The 16,759-nt window shown below is 36.4% G+C and overlaps 1 protein-coding gene across 1 annotated transcript; it reads left to right on the forward strand.

Moving 5' to 3' along the window:
* The first annotated feature begins 1,019 nt into the window (after positions 1-1,019).
* Positions 1,020-16,516, forward strand: cat (catalase). The gene is made up of 13 exons (XM_042411457.1): positions 1,020-1,204; positions 2,582-2,753; positions 4,019-4,129; positions 5,225-5,355; positions 5,650-5,754; positions 5,892-6,017; positions 6,117-6,308; positions 7,182-7,334; positions 8,782-8,920; positions 9,899-10,029; positions 11,909-12,016; positions 13,663-13,746; positions 15,161-16,516. Exons 1-13 carry the CDS (start codon positions 1,139-1,141, stop codon positions 15,224-15,226), a joined length of 1,584 nt encoding a protein of 527 aa, XP_042267391.1. The 5' UTR covers positions 1,020-1,138; the 3' UTR covers positions 15,227-16,516.
* The last annotated feature ends 243 nt before the right edge of the window (positions 16,517-16,759 follow it).

The following is a 16,759-nucleotide window of genomic DNA, read 5'->3' on the forward strand; positions in this document are numbered from 1 at the left end:
CCAAATGTTTAGTAATAAATATTTGAACTTGTGCTTGTATGAGGTGTTTGTATCCGTCTTCTGAAGACTATTAAAGCATCTGATTCAGTGTTTAGCACTTTGTATGTAAAGACAAGCATCGGTGTTGGAAGAAGTACTCAGATCCTTTACTTAAGTGAAAGTATTAATACCACAATGTAAAATTACTTCATTACAAGTAGAATTCATGCATTTAAGATCCTACTTAAGTAAAAGTACAGAAGTATTACCAGTAAAAGTACTCGTTTTGCAGAAAAACAGCCACTGTGACTGTGACTGATGTATCACTCTGCCACACAAATTTTTCAGATTCATTTTTCAGACTTCTCTCTTTTTTATGAGAAGTTGGAAAGTTTTACCTCTTTGGGCCTCAAACGATTATTTATTTGGTAGAACTACTAACAACTCAAACATCTGTGACATGACAGTGGGCCACAACTACACACAGGGGTTACAAGCCAAAAAGTGAAGTTTTAATGGCATTTCCTCCTCCCTCATTAAAAATTCCTATAAATATGTAAATATATTTCATCTCAGAGCTTTAATTGCGGGACACAAGATATCTCCTATTTCACTGTAAAATCCATTCTCAGTGTATGTGCACTGGAGACTTTAAGTTTCCACCGAACACATTGATATTGGACCAGGACTGGCTTCCAAACTAGTTGTAATGTCACAAATCATGTTCATGGGCCCACTTCTTAAAATTATATTTTAAATGAGCACGGAGAAACTTTCCATCTTCTACATCAATCTGCACAGTGAAGCTCAAACATTCAACTGTAGGAAAAGGGAGAATAACACACTTTTGAGCAGAGGTGGACTTTAAAGAGGCACGAACTTCAAACTCTGCTGTTACAACTCAACAAATACAATTCTGCATTATGCAAACGTTATAGACGATCTTTGCTTTGGTGCTTTTTTTTTTTTTTTCTAGTCTCAAAAGTAGGTCAGTTTCCTCCCAACAGCCAATCAGAGGAGAGGGGTGCAGGAGGGGGCGGGGCCACGCAAAGCAAAGTCCAGGAAGAAATCTTCAGGAATCGGGATAATAACCTTTTTCCTCCGCAGTATCCTGTCAACAGTGTGTGGTCTGAACGTCCGTCAGCGCTGACCTGTCAACATGGCTGAGAACAGAGATAAAGCTACCGATCAAATGAAGACATGGAAGGAGAACAGAGTTTCTCAGGTCTGTATGCGCCTTGTATTTGAAGTGTTTTATGGTGCGCAGCGCTGCCTGACTTTGGGTGAGAGGTCGTCTGAGGTAACCAGCTAACGTTAACAGCCAAACTCCAAAGCTAGCTTGTCGGTAAAATTAGCGTTCAGCACCGAAGCCTGAATGTGCAGACATGTAAATAAATATTTTTTAAACTACTTTACGCTATTATAAATTAGGTTGGCTGGCTTATTGTTTGTTTTTGACCGTTAGTATTCCTTATTATTGTTGTGCTCACTAGCAAACCTACCAACAGTCGTTTGCTAATGTTGCAGGTTAAACTGGCCTCTGTCGAAGAAATCAAATAGCGTCTAGCAGTAAGTGGCCACCAATCGTTTCTCAAACCTTTTTAATTAACAAAATAAACATGCAAAAACCTGAAAAGTCCTTAATGCGGAGGAAAGATTCGAAGTAGGTCATTGTCCAGAGGCATGCATTGTGAATGAACTTCAGCCCTCTCAGTTATATAACCAGACCACATCAGAGTAAATAGCCACTATCACCGAATGTAACCCTTATTGAAGTCCACGTCCCTCCAACCACTCACTGCATGTTAGCTTGGATTTTGTAATGTCTTACTGTTTATTGTTCTTGCTCTTTCAGCAGTTGTGCAGGTTTCCAGAGCATTCTGAATCTTGTGATAATACTCATGACAAGCAGAGTGCATCTTTGACAATAAACAATGAATAGGAAACAATAATGTTTAGGAAATTTTGCAGGATTTCTGCACAGACGTTAATTTTGTGGACGTAGTTTCTTTGTTTTTGGTATATCTGGTGCAACACTGCGAACATCAATGTCATGCTTGTTGCTGAAATTCTGCTTGTAGTTGCTTGTTTGCATACCATATTTTTTTTAAAAATAACAGATGTTTGATTTTCTGTCAGTCAACTCATCTGTTAGATAAAGTAATCAAAAAGCTGAAACAATTAGTCAATTAATTGACAAGTCTATCAACATAAAATAAATCTGCCACAATTTTTAGTTTTGATTGTTTGATTGATTGTTGCTTAGTCAAGCAAATATTTACTAGGTCCAACTTCTTAAATGTGAAGTTTTGCAGTTTTTTGTGCATATTCTGTAGTATTTTTAATTGATAAATACAAACAAAACATGACATTTGAAGATGTCACCTTGGGCTCTCCCAACTAGTCATTTTCTTTCTTATTGTTTTGACATTTCATAGACTAAATTAATAAAAAATAATCGACAGATGAATCAGTTATGAAAATACTTGTAAATTACAGCCTTACTAAACATAGAATTTCATTCATTTGCAACATGGGTACATGAGACTCTTTGTAATTGGCCTCATGTACATATCTCTAATGTGGATGCTGTTTGCAACAGAGACCAGACACACTGACCACAGGGGCTGGCCATCCTGTTGGAGACAAGCTCAACCTGCAGACTGCAGGACCAAGAGGGCCGCTGCTGGTTCAAGATGTGGTCTTCACAGATGAGATGGCCCACTTTGACCGGGAACGAATCCCAGAGAGAGTGGTGCATGCCAAGGGGGCAGGTAAGTGCAAAGTAGTAATCAGTCTCATCTGTGTCGCTAACTTTGTGTGTGTTTGTGCAACAACAATTGGTGCTCTTCCTGGGCTCCACATATACCGTAATGCATTTACAATACATAACATCTAATATCCACATATATATATATATGTTGTATATCCTTCAGATAAACTTTAGAATACATTGTGGTATGGAACAAGGACTATGGATTTTGTCCCCCGTCATTTACATTGCAAGTGCAGTAGAAAGGGATCACTTAATAACCAATATGAACAGGAGGAATAATGACTGCAAAACCTATTTCAGTGTAAATATGGGTACCTGACTACTGTTTAAGATATAATTAATAAAATTTTGAGCCTTTAGTGTAGTCCTTCAACACTTTTGTATTGTACATATGGCACACTAAGGACTGACCCAAAATTAGAGACCAGGATTTGTCAAATTCAATAAATTCTACATTTGAATAACAAAATGGTCTTGGGCATGGAAGTAATTTATATTTATTTATTTTGATTCCCCTCCCCCCAATAATAAACAAAACATCAGTCTCCTTTACAATAATTCTTTTAAAGCAAGTTTCAGAGCATCTAGCCTAAGTCACGATAATAAGCAAACAAAAAAATATAATATCAACAAACATACAAAAAAACTAAAAAAAAACCCAAAACAGACCCTCTCAGCAACTGTATTCATTTTTTTCCCCTTGCAATCCAACAAGCAGCCCAAACTTGTTTTACATGAATTTAAAAAGTTCAATCTTTACCACTGGATCACTACGTGTGACAAAGTAATTTCAAAATCAAGGTCCTTTTTGGTGCTTTCAACCACATCTCAGTCATGAGTGATGAAGATGAGATTATTTTTGTCACACAGCATATTATGTCTTTTGAACCATTTTCTAAAACAACGTATAATATTTGGACCAATTCTTGACATCGGAAAGAAATAAATAACACTAGTGCACCTCTAGCTATATTACCTGCCAAAGTCAACAGAACTGACTAAAAAACTAAAAAAACAGGCAAAAAGCAAATGAAGGTCATTCTTGTTTGAGGATTAGCTCCTGACAAATGCTAATCTTTGCAAGCTTTACAGATCAAGGTCAAAGACTGTGGGGCAGATATTCATAAAGTTGTGTTTGTTGGCCTGACAACCCACAGTTAGTCTGAGCAGTTAACTACAAATATGTGAGTCAGACAACTCTAAGCTGATCTGAATATGTGAACCAAACAAAGACACGTCTTACTTTTTTCCTTCCTGATGCAGGTGCATTCGGCTACTTTGAGGTGACTCATGACATCTCTCGCTACTGCAAGGCTAAGGTGTTTGAGCATGTCGGCAAGACCACACCTATTGCTGTCCGCTTCTCAACTGTAGGTAAGAGCAACCATGTAATGTGTGTACGTATGACTTATGCCTTAGGGTTTGTATTGTTATTGTTGTTTACAGATTGTTTCCATTAAAAAAATCCAGATTTATTTACTACAAGATTGCGTTTTCCCCTGGATTTTATATCTCAACACACTGTCATGTTGCCCGCTGCTAATGTATGCTGCAAACATAGAGTACGTTTGTAGTAAAAGTGAAGAGAAAAATTAGGGGAAAGCATGCATGGTCTGCTGATTATGCAGGTCACTAATAATGATGAAATAAAAACACAATAAATGGTTCTATTTTTATAGTTTGATTTTTTTCACCTCAAAATTTGTGCTATTGATTTACACTTGTAACCTTTTAATATTTTATTTCATGGAAAAAGTGGCTTCCTCAGATGTTTTCACTGCTCTAGACACTGTCAGTTTAACTATATACAAATAAACCCTGTCTTAGGAGAAAACTTCTGACACTTGAAAATGTGGTGTGATGGCAGTTTCTTCTCAAGCTACTCTTCACAGAACTGTCAAAATAAGATTCAGATATGTAGAGCTTGATTTAGATGATGACTTTTAAAGTATAGTATGAGTTGTAAGTGATATGTTTTTACATAGTATAGTATTTGAGTAAGAAGTATCAACTGAGTAAAAATAATTCTTGATTTTGATATATATTTAAGACATCCATAGTCCAAGTATAGGCCACTTTGGGAGTCGTTGCTTTCATTAACATTGCACCACACTGGTTATCTCTATTCAACAGGTGGGCTGTGCCTTAAGTATTTTGGATTGATACACATATTGGCACAGATAGTTAATAAGATTAGTATTGGTAGCTTCAGAAGCTGCGAGGTGCTGCTCAAACTTAAAGCTACACTTGCAAGGGTGTTTTGTAAAATTGCACTCACTTACAAGCTGGGATCACAACTACAAAGACAATCACTTCCCCTCTAAATCAGACTTAAATGCTTGCTTTTGCTAATCTGATGAATGAGCCTCAAAATTAATTGTAGAACTGCAATTACAGATTATTTTTCATGATCAATTATTTTGCTAATTTATGAGTAAAATGTTATCATTTATGTGCATTTTATTCCAGCTGGGGAATCAGGATCAGCAGACACAGTGCGAGATCCTCGAGGCTTCGCAGTCAAGTTTTACACTGATGAAGGCAACTGGGACCTGACAGGCAACAACACCCCCATTTTTTTCATCAGGGATGCCCTGCTGGTGAGTGGGTGTAGGTGGTGTATGAGCCAGGATTGGTTTAGTAGTGAAGGGCCACAATTTTATTTAAGAACAGTCTCTAGTTTCCCTCAAACATGCAAATAAATATAGGAACAGTTTTTAGAACTAATTTCATCAGTCATAATAAGCTATCAAATGAACAACAGTTTAACGTATTTCAAAAACAAACACAGATAGAGACAAAACATATAAATTCTCTAAGTTTCACAACACTTCTGTTGACATGAAGCAAGTATAGAAAGCATTGCATTGACCTGTGTCTTTTACCCCATGTAGTTCCCGTCCTTCATCCACTCCCAGAAACGCAATCCCCAAACCCACATGAAAGACCCTGACATGGTGTGGGACTTCTGGAGTCTGAGGCCTGAGAGTCTGCATCAGGTAGCTGCTGCTGAGGCTTTTGTTAACAAGACAGACTAGTCGAGATCATTTCTAAAAGGACACTTGACTAAAATCTATGAGTTGTGTTGTGTTGCATGACACTGTCTTGTGTCTTCTGTCCCGTATCTCCTGTGCAGGTGTCCTTCCTGTTTAGCGATCGAGGTTTGCCTGATGGCTACCGTTTCATGAATGGCTACGGCTCTCATACGTTCAAACTGGTAAATGCTGGTGGAGAACGTTTCTACTGCAAGTTCCACTACAAGGTCTGTTTGAGCCCAGGTTTCAGCCTTATTTAACATTACAGTTGTACTTCCTGGGATTGTGACATTACTTACTTATGTCATATGTCATATTTTTTTTAGACTGATCAGGGAATTAAGAATCTGTCGGTGGAGGAGGCAGAACGTCTGGCTTCCACCAACCCAGATTATGCTATTGGAGACCTGTTCAACGCTATTGCCAATGGCAACTTCCCGTCCTGGACCTTCTACATCCAGGTCATGACCTTTGAGCAGGCTGAGAAGTTCCAGTTCAACCCCTTCGACCTTACCAAGGTACCGCATCCCTCCACAGCACAACAAACTGCACTGTAAACTTCACTCCTGTAGTTGTAGATGCAATGGCATTATAACCTCTTGCAAAGTACTGTCATGCGTTATTGCAAAGAACCGTTGACATTATCAAAAGTGTGTTTTTAGATTGACAACTGTTTGCAGTTTTTACTGAAGTGTGTATCATAAAAGATCCATCAGGTTGAATGAGGAACAGTTCTTCAAATAAATGTTTATGTTAAATCAATACAGATGTTCCTGGTTGAAAAACAGTGAGATTACTAATAGTAATAGGATTTCTTGAAATAATACCACATTATATTTGTTGATATTGCTGTGATGTCAGAGCAGTGAATACCATTATGCAGAAATGAAAATAAAATTTTTGACGAAGTTAAAGCAGCCCTGTAAATGAATTTCCAACACAGATTAAGATTTTTATCACCATATTGCAGTAACCTAGTAAAGAAAAACCGCACAAAAGTCAAGCTTTATTGTAGTATGTTTGAGTTCCCCCATTTATGAGTTTATAGAAAAGTTGTTTATTGATGAATTGCACATCTCTGGGGCAGCTGTAAAATGTGTATTAGGAGAACTTAAACTTGACAGAATTATTTCTGCATTGTGATCATAACTTTCTGCTTAGTTATAATTTACTTTCCAGTTAATAAAAGCAGTGTGCATGGAAGTAATTTTAGTGGCCAACATCAGATGTCTAGTTTTGAATGTTTATACCAATATGAAATGTTGTGCTGTTGAGAAAGGCCTTGAATACATGACAAATAGTTGGATGGATCCTGGATTTGTCAGTTCTTTCTTTGGCACATCCAGCAGTAGGTGTCAGTATATTTCAGCTAATGGAGTTCTCTCATTCAGGTTTGGTCACATAAAGAATACCCATTGATCCCTGTGGGGAAAATGGTACTCAACAGGAACCCAGTCAACTACTTTGCAGAGGTGGAACAGCTGGCCTTTGACCCCAGTAACATGCCACCAGGCATCGAGCCCAGCCCTGACAAGATGCTGCAGGTAACCAACAGTATATTTTCACTTGATTGTTTCTCTGTCAGTCTTCAATGAAAACTTAAATAAATCATTGAATTGCATGAAAAATGCTATATTGAATTTCACAACTTTTTTTTATTAGGAAACCTGTAATATGATGGGTTCATCGCTACCATCTCATGGTTTCTTGTCCTAGCATTTACAGATTCTTGGTATAACTATTTGCCTGAATATATAATGACATTTAGTAAACAGTTAATATTCAACATTCACATAAATGTAGTTGTATTCACTGTCATCACCCGATGAGCATACATAACACATAAAATACAAGGAAAGGAAATATGTATGCTTATTGTACATATAATCTTACATTAGGCATTAATTTAATTTTTTAATTTAATGTCTGACAATAATAACACAAACACAATGATAACATCCCTGCTGACTATAGTTAATGCAGATCAATTTGATGCTAGGAATTCAGATTAATTTAGCTTCTCTCCCACCCTGAACATTAGTCCTGTGCTACACTATTAACACTAACATACACTAATATGTTGGTATAAAACCAGTTTTAGGAATTAAATCCGTGTGGGTTTCAGTGCTGGTACTTGCCTTGGACTGCATCTTGTTTAGGGTAGTTACTTTACCGCATAACAACATGAGCTCAAATGGCCTTTTTATTTTTACTTTTTAATCAAATTATGCTACTGTCCTTTGCAATATATTACGTTTAGATCACTAATTCTGTCATACAATGGCTTTTAAAAAGTATTTAGCAAACTGAATTTTGTGATGACAAAATACCATTTGATGAAGGTGACCTTCATGTGAATCAATACCGGTATACCTTAAAAGAAGGCATAGTGCCCATCATCATGTAAAATCATACAATATTTCAAGATGATCAGCTGCTAGCGTTACACACCAGCTGCTAAAGATGCGCTTGGGGGAAGTTGATAGAAGGTAAAGGAACTAAACTCAGTCGAATAACGTACAACTATTCGCTCAGCCTGCATAACTGGGTGTATATACTTTGCCTTCGGTCTTGCAGGTTAAGCAGATACTTGAGGACTGTGGTTTGTCTTACACAAAAGAGTTACATAATCAACTGATTGAAACAGAAGAGAGGCTGAAAGATCAGTTCATGCAGAAGTAGCAAAGTGAGTTCAGAAGTATGACATTATGTGATATTTATGTAGAATTTAAACAAAAGCTTAAACTGGAAAAGTGTCTGTTTTACGAAAACCAAAAGTCCAGACAGGCTGTTTGTAACTTCAGGGTGAACAACACCAGAATCCCCAAGGTCATTGGAAGATATAAAGGGCTGGGTAGAAACCAGAGGATCTGCAACCTTTGTAATGCAACCGTCTGGGAGACGAGTATCGTATTTTGTTAACACATTTCCTCTTAGACAAGACAGATCTTTGTTGCACTGCATATCTCACTGATGTATTTCTCCCTTTAGGGTCGTCTCTTCTCCTACCCAGACACACATCGACACCGGCTGGGAGCCAACTACCTGCAGATCCCCGTTAACTGCCCCTTCAGGGCCCGTGTGGCCAACTACCAGCGTGATGGTCCGATGTGCATGTTTGACAACCAAGGTAAGTTACAGTCCAGCTTCCTTACTCCAGTCAAATTAGGTTTTTCTTTTTCTGCACCCACCTTTTGTGTGTGTGTGTTCCTTTGTTCATATGATGAGCATGCGTTTATGCTTTTTAAATGTTAAGGCAAACATAATAATCTTGACTAATATATTTGTTAAAACACATTTTATACTACATCAGTACAGAAACATTATTTTTAGTGTAGTTAAAAGAGCTGAGATAATGATGATGATGATGATAAAATGTGCACAAGTACAGGGAAATTATTTTGTTCTTCAGAATATCAAGACCAGTGATCATTATCACTAGTAAGCACAATTTGTTTTGACTGCACAACAGAAAACAATCCATGAAGCTGACTTTGAACCATTTAGGTATAAGCAGTAGTGATTTTACATTGGAAACAGACTACTCAACACAGTATCAACCTTTCAAAGCAAGAACACGATGGATCAATGCATCACTTCACACCAAATTTACATGACCATTATAAACAAGGCCTCGTAGCTTCAAAGATCACTGTATTGCAGGCACTGTAGATGTTTAGAAGTAATCAGATTTATAATATACGCTAAAAAGATATCAGTAGTGACAGCTGTGAGACCACTTATATCATTGTTTCATTGATTTTGGTCTTGTATTTAATCCTTTCCTACAAATGTAATACCAATGGCTGCCCACCAGATGTCGCCATTTGGACGTTTTATTTCTCCCATCACTAGTAAGCGGCTATAAGAAAATATATTTTCAGTTTCTCATCTTATCCAAACTGTTCAGAAAATATGAATCCTAAGCAAACACTATCTGTAAACTAACCTGATGGCTGATGTGTGTCTGGTATCATTCATTTTTTTCTCACTATAAATAACAATCTTTTGTCATCTCAGTTACTTCAGTATTTTGCAGAATTCAACCTTCAACAGCATTTTTTTCCTCATACCTGACTCACTAGTGTTTGGTGTGTCTTGCCTCTAGGTGGAGCTCCAAACTACTTTCCCAACAGCTTCAGTGCCCCAGAGACCCAGCCTCAGTTTATGGAGTCCAAGTTCAAGGTGTCTCTAGATGTGGCACGTTACAACAGCGCAGATGATGATAATGTCACACAGGTAAAGATAGCGTCACACTTTTGTAGGTGTGTTTTCTGTGGCCAAGCCATTTGTGCCCACAAGAGCTGAATAAGTGTATTAATAACATTAATTCACACACTTCCCAGCTGTACTATAGTGTGTCAGAATATTAAAGTGACCAGGACAGAAGGGCCTTCAGTGCACATAGACTGAGAACGGACTTTTCAGCAGTTTAACTTTTGAAATGAAAAATGAAATGAAAAAATAGTTTCTAGATTTTTCAATGGGGGAGAAGGAGGAACTGTAATTTAACAAGGCAATTTAACTTTTTTTAATGGAAAAACCACATCAGATGCAAATTTATATTCAAAGCAGAGTACTTCTATATAGTATTTCTATAAAGAGTATTTTTATATATATCTTAAAACATGTCTGGAGGGAATCTTTAAATATAGGGACAATTCTCTTAATTGTGGTACACTGATTTTGATGCTTGTGATATTTGTTAAAAATTAGCCTTAAGTACTAAAGATCATCGCTAATACACTCCAACCTTGCGGTAATAAGCCCATAACTCTTGGATCAATTGGTCTTATCAATAGCTGTAAAACTAATTACAACCTTCAACTCATCTCTGATTATATAAATAATCAGGTTATGTGATACGTTTCAAAACAAGTACAGTATCAGTTAAATGTTTGAACACACTTTCTCATTCAAGAGAATGGGAATAAGTTCAATGCAAATGACATTTTTGTGTTTTGCGAACAAAAGAGTGAAAACGACAAAAAAATTAATAAATAATCGACAGAGGATTAAAAACAAATTAAAAACACACAAAGAAGAGGGGTTTCAAATTGCTTAAAGTTACTACAAGGAACTTTCATTCTGTGTTGATTTTGGCGGCCCCTGTGGACAAACACGGTAGTGTTACCTGGAATGAATAATGTATTTCCCATGAGCACCACGCCTGTGTGTCATAAAAATCTTAGCTAGCATGTGCATTTGCTTTGGGAGCATGTGAAAGAAAGACACTACTTATTTTTAGTATTATTTTTCTTTTTTAAACACAGCTGTTTGCAGGATGCATAGCGATGAGGTAATGTATCTATGTGTGGCTATGTAAGATTAATATTTGTAATATGACGATGGTGAAGCAAAGTAAACTTTGTTTTAGTACAATTCATACACCTAGGTTACATGTAAGGCTGCATTCACCAAAAAATCTGGCAATGCGGCACCTTCCTGCAGGGCTGTGTGGAGGTGTGTGCATGTTTGTTTGTGTTTTAGAATGTAACAGTTATCCAATGTCACTTCTCTGCCTCTCGCTCTTTCCCACTCAATACGCAAACATACTCCTTAACGGAGCCACGCTACCAATAGTTTCCCAGGCAACGACAGAGGTTGACTCACGTACCGGAACAGCGCTGCACAGAGACTCCCAAACACTATCGATTTCCAAATGAATGGATATTCATTCGGATATCAAATAATAAAAAATTTTTTTTGGCCTGGCGGGGGTTCTCGTTGTGTCATTATGGAGAAACACAGATTCAGTATATATATATATATATATATATATATATATATATATATATATATATATATATACACTCCTGACAGCTAAGTATACGGACTTACATTTGTTGGGTGGCCAGAGATACCACTTCAAATAAGTTTATATTTAATACAATAATGCAAATAAGGAAATTTATCATCCATGCTTTGGCTAAAGGGGCAGTAAATATGCTTCTTAGTATATTCAGCATATTGGCAGGGCACTTGGTTTGTGATATAAGGGTAATCATAATTAATAATAGTTCCTTTTTAAACAGCAATTCCTTTATGAAAAAAAATTAAATTAATCTAATTTTAATTTGACCCTCTTTGAACAACTTTTCTTTGTGTTATATTGCAGGTTCGTACCTTCTACACTCAGGTGCTGAATGAAGAGGAGCGCCAGAGACTTTGCCAAAACATGGCAGGGGCCCTGAAAGGGGCCCAGCTCTTCATCCAGAAACGCATGGTGAGTCATTTATAGTGTTGACTCAGTGCAAGCACCGCAGTCTGTCACCTTATTGCCTTTCATGCTGTTGTGCTTTTATTATGCAGTGATGAATAGTTTCAAAATGAAATATAAATATTGATGTTTACTTTTACAAAGTAATTGCACAAAAGACAATGATAGTTAATTATTGGATTGTTGAACCAATTGCATATATTCAGAGGTGCTGTATGATTGCACCACAGGATGTTGCTCTTAGAAATACCAAATGGTACATTTAATCATACACAGGAAATCTGTGGTTATGTGGATGCAAGGCAAAACAAGTGTACTTATATTGCAGAATTCAAACAGAACACACTTTCGAAGTGCTGTACCAACATTAAAACTTAGTAAAAAGAATAAAAACAATAAATTAATACAATTGAATAAAAGTAAATATGAATATATATATATAAACTTTGAGGTATTCCTCGTATAAAAGTGACAACATAGACATACAATAAAAGCAATAAAAACACAACATTAGAAGAAAGCTTCTAAGGCAGAGTTGGGGCACACCTTAGATCATCAAGTTATTTGTTCCACAAGTATGGTGCAAAGTAACTGAATGGCTCTTCTCTGATCTTTGATCTCACTTTCAGAACAGTGAGCACATTTTTTTTTAACCTGTTCATATTGCACAAGCAGGTCAGCAGTGTTAAGCGTACCAGCACAAGTGACTTTAGTTTTGTCCTTACTGAGTTGGAGAAAGTTCTGGGACATACATTCATTCATCTGGTCAATACTGAATACAATACTGAATCAGTTCTTCATCAGGATGGAAGTTGTCAGGTGTAAGTGATATGTTAAGTTCAATATTGTCTGCATAATTATGATATAAAATATTGTTATTGTGACTTTTATGACCCAGTGAAGAATGTAGACAAGGAACTTTACAGGACCAATAATTTAACCCTGTGTAAGTGTTGTAACAACAATCATGACAACAGAATCACAGAAACCAAATTCTTGAAATCTGGTCCAGATTTATTTGGTTTGTACTTATTGTGTTGGTCCACCAAATTATCACACAGAGAAGCACCAGAGATTTTTGAAACATGATACAATAAAATCCAAAGAGTCATTTAGCTTCCTTTTAGACATTTAGATGTACTGTCTTCTATGCGTATGTCAACCACCCCAACCATCACCAACCCTCAGAAACTTTTTTGCAGATGTGGTTGGAGCTTTCTGCTGCAGTACGTGCATTTTCCATTGTGGTCAAGTGTAGTTTATCACCTCACAAAATGTTATAAACTTACGAGAAACTCTGAGGTATGATGTTTGAGAAACTTTTAAAGCTCCTGCAAACTTGGCTTCAAATCTTAAATATTTCTCCATAACAATAAATAAATAAGCAACAGTTGAAGTTAAAAAATATTATTTATAAACAAATGAACACTCAGCCGGTCCGCTTCATGAGAACTGTGTGGTTATGGTTTGATACCTATTTCTAAGTAAGCCCTGCAAACTTCAAACCAGTGAGAAGAGCACAGACAAAAAAAGAAATACAGACATCTCCTGTGAGAATAACAAATACTGCTCTCACTTCGACACGTAATAGTGTATTTATAGTAAAAGTGTTTTCAGGGCCTGTAAGTCTCATTGTCTGGTTCTTTCTGCAGGTCGAGAACTTGAAGGCTGTCCATCCAGACTATGGAAACAGAGTTCAGACCCTTCTCAACAAGTACAATGCAGAGGCCCAGAAGGTAAACCCGGTCCTTGTCCAGTCAAATATAAAGTCTTTGCCCAGTACTGTTATTATAATAATAATAATAATAATAATAATGATAATAAATTATAAAGCGCTTCTCAAAGTAAATGTTACAAAGTTCTACACAAAGCAATAAAAACAAGACAAATTAAATAAAAGTAGTGACAGTAAAATAACTATGAAGACAGAACAGTGCTAAGATAGATATCAAGAACAAATAAAATATATTACAGATATATGTGTACACATGGATACATATCTACACATTAGCATAAATACACTTGCAGAAGCATACACACACACACAAAAAGCCATCTTAAAGAAGTAGGTTTTTAAATGTTGACACAGATGTCTACAGTCTGTCGTCTATAGGAAGTACATTCCAGAGTGACAGCAGAAGCCTGATCCCCTCTGGTCAGGCTAAAATTAGAAATGGAAACAACGAGAACTAACTGATTAGATGATCTAAGACCACGTTCAGGCTCATAGGATGTTAAGAGGTCTATTATATATAATAAGGCCAGTCCAAGTTGTGCTTTAAAAGTAAGCAATACAATTTAAAATCAATTCTAAAATCTAAAGGAAGCCAGTGCAATGATGCTAAGATGTGTAGTGCTCCATCTCCTAGAGATACAGTTGTGGTCAGTCTATCCATCAGTCCACGCACCACTTTGTTCCAGAGTGGAATATCATGACCAGTATTTGGTTCAGACATTCACAGTCCCCATAGAGAGAGTCCTATTGACTCTGGTGATTACTTGACTTTTCTTCTAGTGCCACCATGATTTTGACATTTCTAATTTTGAGTAAAATGTCTTGACAACCATTGGATGATGTTGGATGGATTAACACAAAATGTGTGTAGAGCTACAACGATTAGTTGATTGACAGAGAATTAATGTCATTTTTTGGTTTTCTTTGTCTGCTTTGATGGTAAACTGAATGTCTTTGGGTTTTTCAACTGTTGGTTGGAAAAAAACAAGACATTTTTTACTATTTTCTGTCATTTTATAGACAAAACAGTTAATGGATTAATCAAAAAAAATATTCTGCAGAAAATAATCGATAATGAAAATAATTAATAGTTTCAGCCCTAACTAAGTGTAAACTACGGTTGCTCTCACATGAAGTGACACCACTGTAATTTTAAATGGAGCTATTAGAAATAGATAAGACCTCACTGATCCTCAGGGAGATGTGTGTGTGTGTGTGTGTGTGTGTATGTGTGTGTGTGTATATATATATATATATATATATATATATATATATATATATACACACACACACACATAACTCTGAAATAATATTAAATAGTTAATTTTATAATGATACCAGTTTATTGTTCACATGCTGCACATTAAAAAAGCTTATACCATCTTTCTCTCTCTCTCTCCTTTCCACTTTCACAGAACACACCTCTGCATGTCTACAGCCGTCCAGGAGCATCGGCCATCGCTGCGTCCTCCAAGATGTGATGCCTTAAATTTCCACAGGGGGACCACCCTTCATTTATCTGAGAACAAAATGCACTTACATAATTACCAACTGCTACTACCAGTTACAGGATTTGTATTTAACTTGCCAATCAGAGACAAGACTGAAATACTAACCCTGTAGTGTCAGGGTTAGTTCATTATTAATTCAGCCAATTCAAGCAGCTAATGTTTTTTCTAATCTATAAATATTTGTTTGCTGTGAGTCAAAATATATAATGCATTGCCTTAAAAATAAGTTCTAGTAATAGAATATAGCATAAACACCAATCAATTCATCAATATGCCTTGGCTCTCTGTACAACTCAGTCTAAGGATAAAACCTTTGAAGTTACTTTTGTCTTGATTGAACAGAAGTTTAACATCAGGATTTTTTAATAGATTAAAAAGTAGTCCACAATTAAGTCTAATTTCGACCAATGACTAGTTATACCAAACACCTGGTTGGAGTTGTATGTGCATTTTCATATGACTTCATTAATGACTGATCCTCAGCCCCTGATAAATGCTATGATGCGTGATGAATGTCTCTAATAATTCCTCAGGTTGTGCGTGTACTACTATGTCATGTTTTCTTTTGCTAAAGTTAACAAAAATGCCTCCAGAGCTGTTCTAAATTTCTTCTGATAACATTCAAATAATATTTGTGAAAAAAAAAATTGGATCAGCTTATGACAGTGTTTTTCTTTTCAATATGGGTCATAATTAGTTTTGACCACTTTTGTTTATGCCTGACTGAACCATTGATCATATGAATACATAGCAGACTATAATTAATTATGAGAAATCCGGATATTTTTGAAGTTTTCACCACTTATTCACGAGTAGAAAGAGACTGCCATTAGTGACCTAATGGTGAAAGATATTGTTAATTCTGCAGTGTCTAAGAAAATGTATAGAATTTTAAAATGGAAAACAGCTCAGAAAGTCCTGCTTTTCTGCTTTTATCAGGTTTAAATGGCACATTACAAAATCTGACGACATTTGAGGCGGAGCCTGATTCTTTCAGACCAAGTTCACATTTAAAGATATCATGTAGGTCACTTTCCTGGAAAGAGATTACAAAGATTCCCAACAGGATGCAAACAATCTAAAATCAAATGTATAACAGTCCATATGAATTAGTTATATAACCTGCCATTGATGTGTATTCGTAAATCTGAATGTAACTGATGTTTTTATTAATATTCAAGTTGTGAACTTCTTTCAGATGAGATGTGTATTTAGTGCCTGTATCAATAATTTGTAATTAAAGCTTATCAGCTACTTTCATTTGTCTCCATTTCTTCTGCTCTAGCTGTCCTTTTAAAGCAGGTTTGTATCTTCATGGATATTAAGATGGTACGTTGCGTGAAATTGAAACGTTATTGAGCTTACTTGAGTGAAAATGTGCAGTTTGATCAAATGTCCGCACAACAGGTGACACCTGACACGAGAAGGCTTCCTGCTAAGGCGTTCAGTGCTTGATGTTTTGTTAACTACCGTTTTGTAAGCTAGCGGGTGTCTACTGGCCCG

This window comes from Thunnus maccoyii, chromosome 5 (assembly GCF_910596095.1).
Source record: "Thunnus maccoyii chromosome 5, fThuMac1.1, whole genome shotgun sequence".
In the NCBI taxonomy this organism is placed as follows: Eukaryota; Metazoa; Chordata; class Actinopteri; order Scombriformes; family Scombridae; genus Thunnus; species Thunnus maccoyii.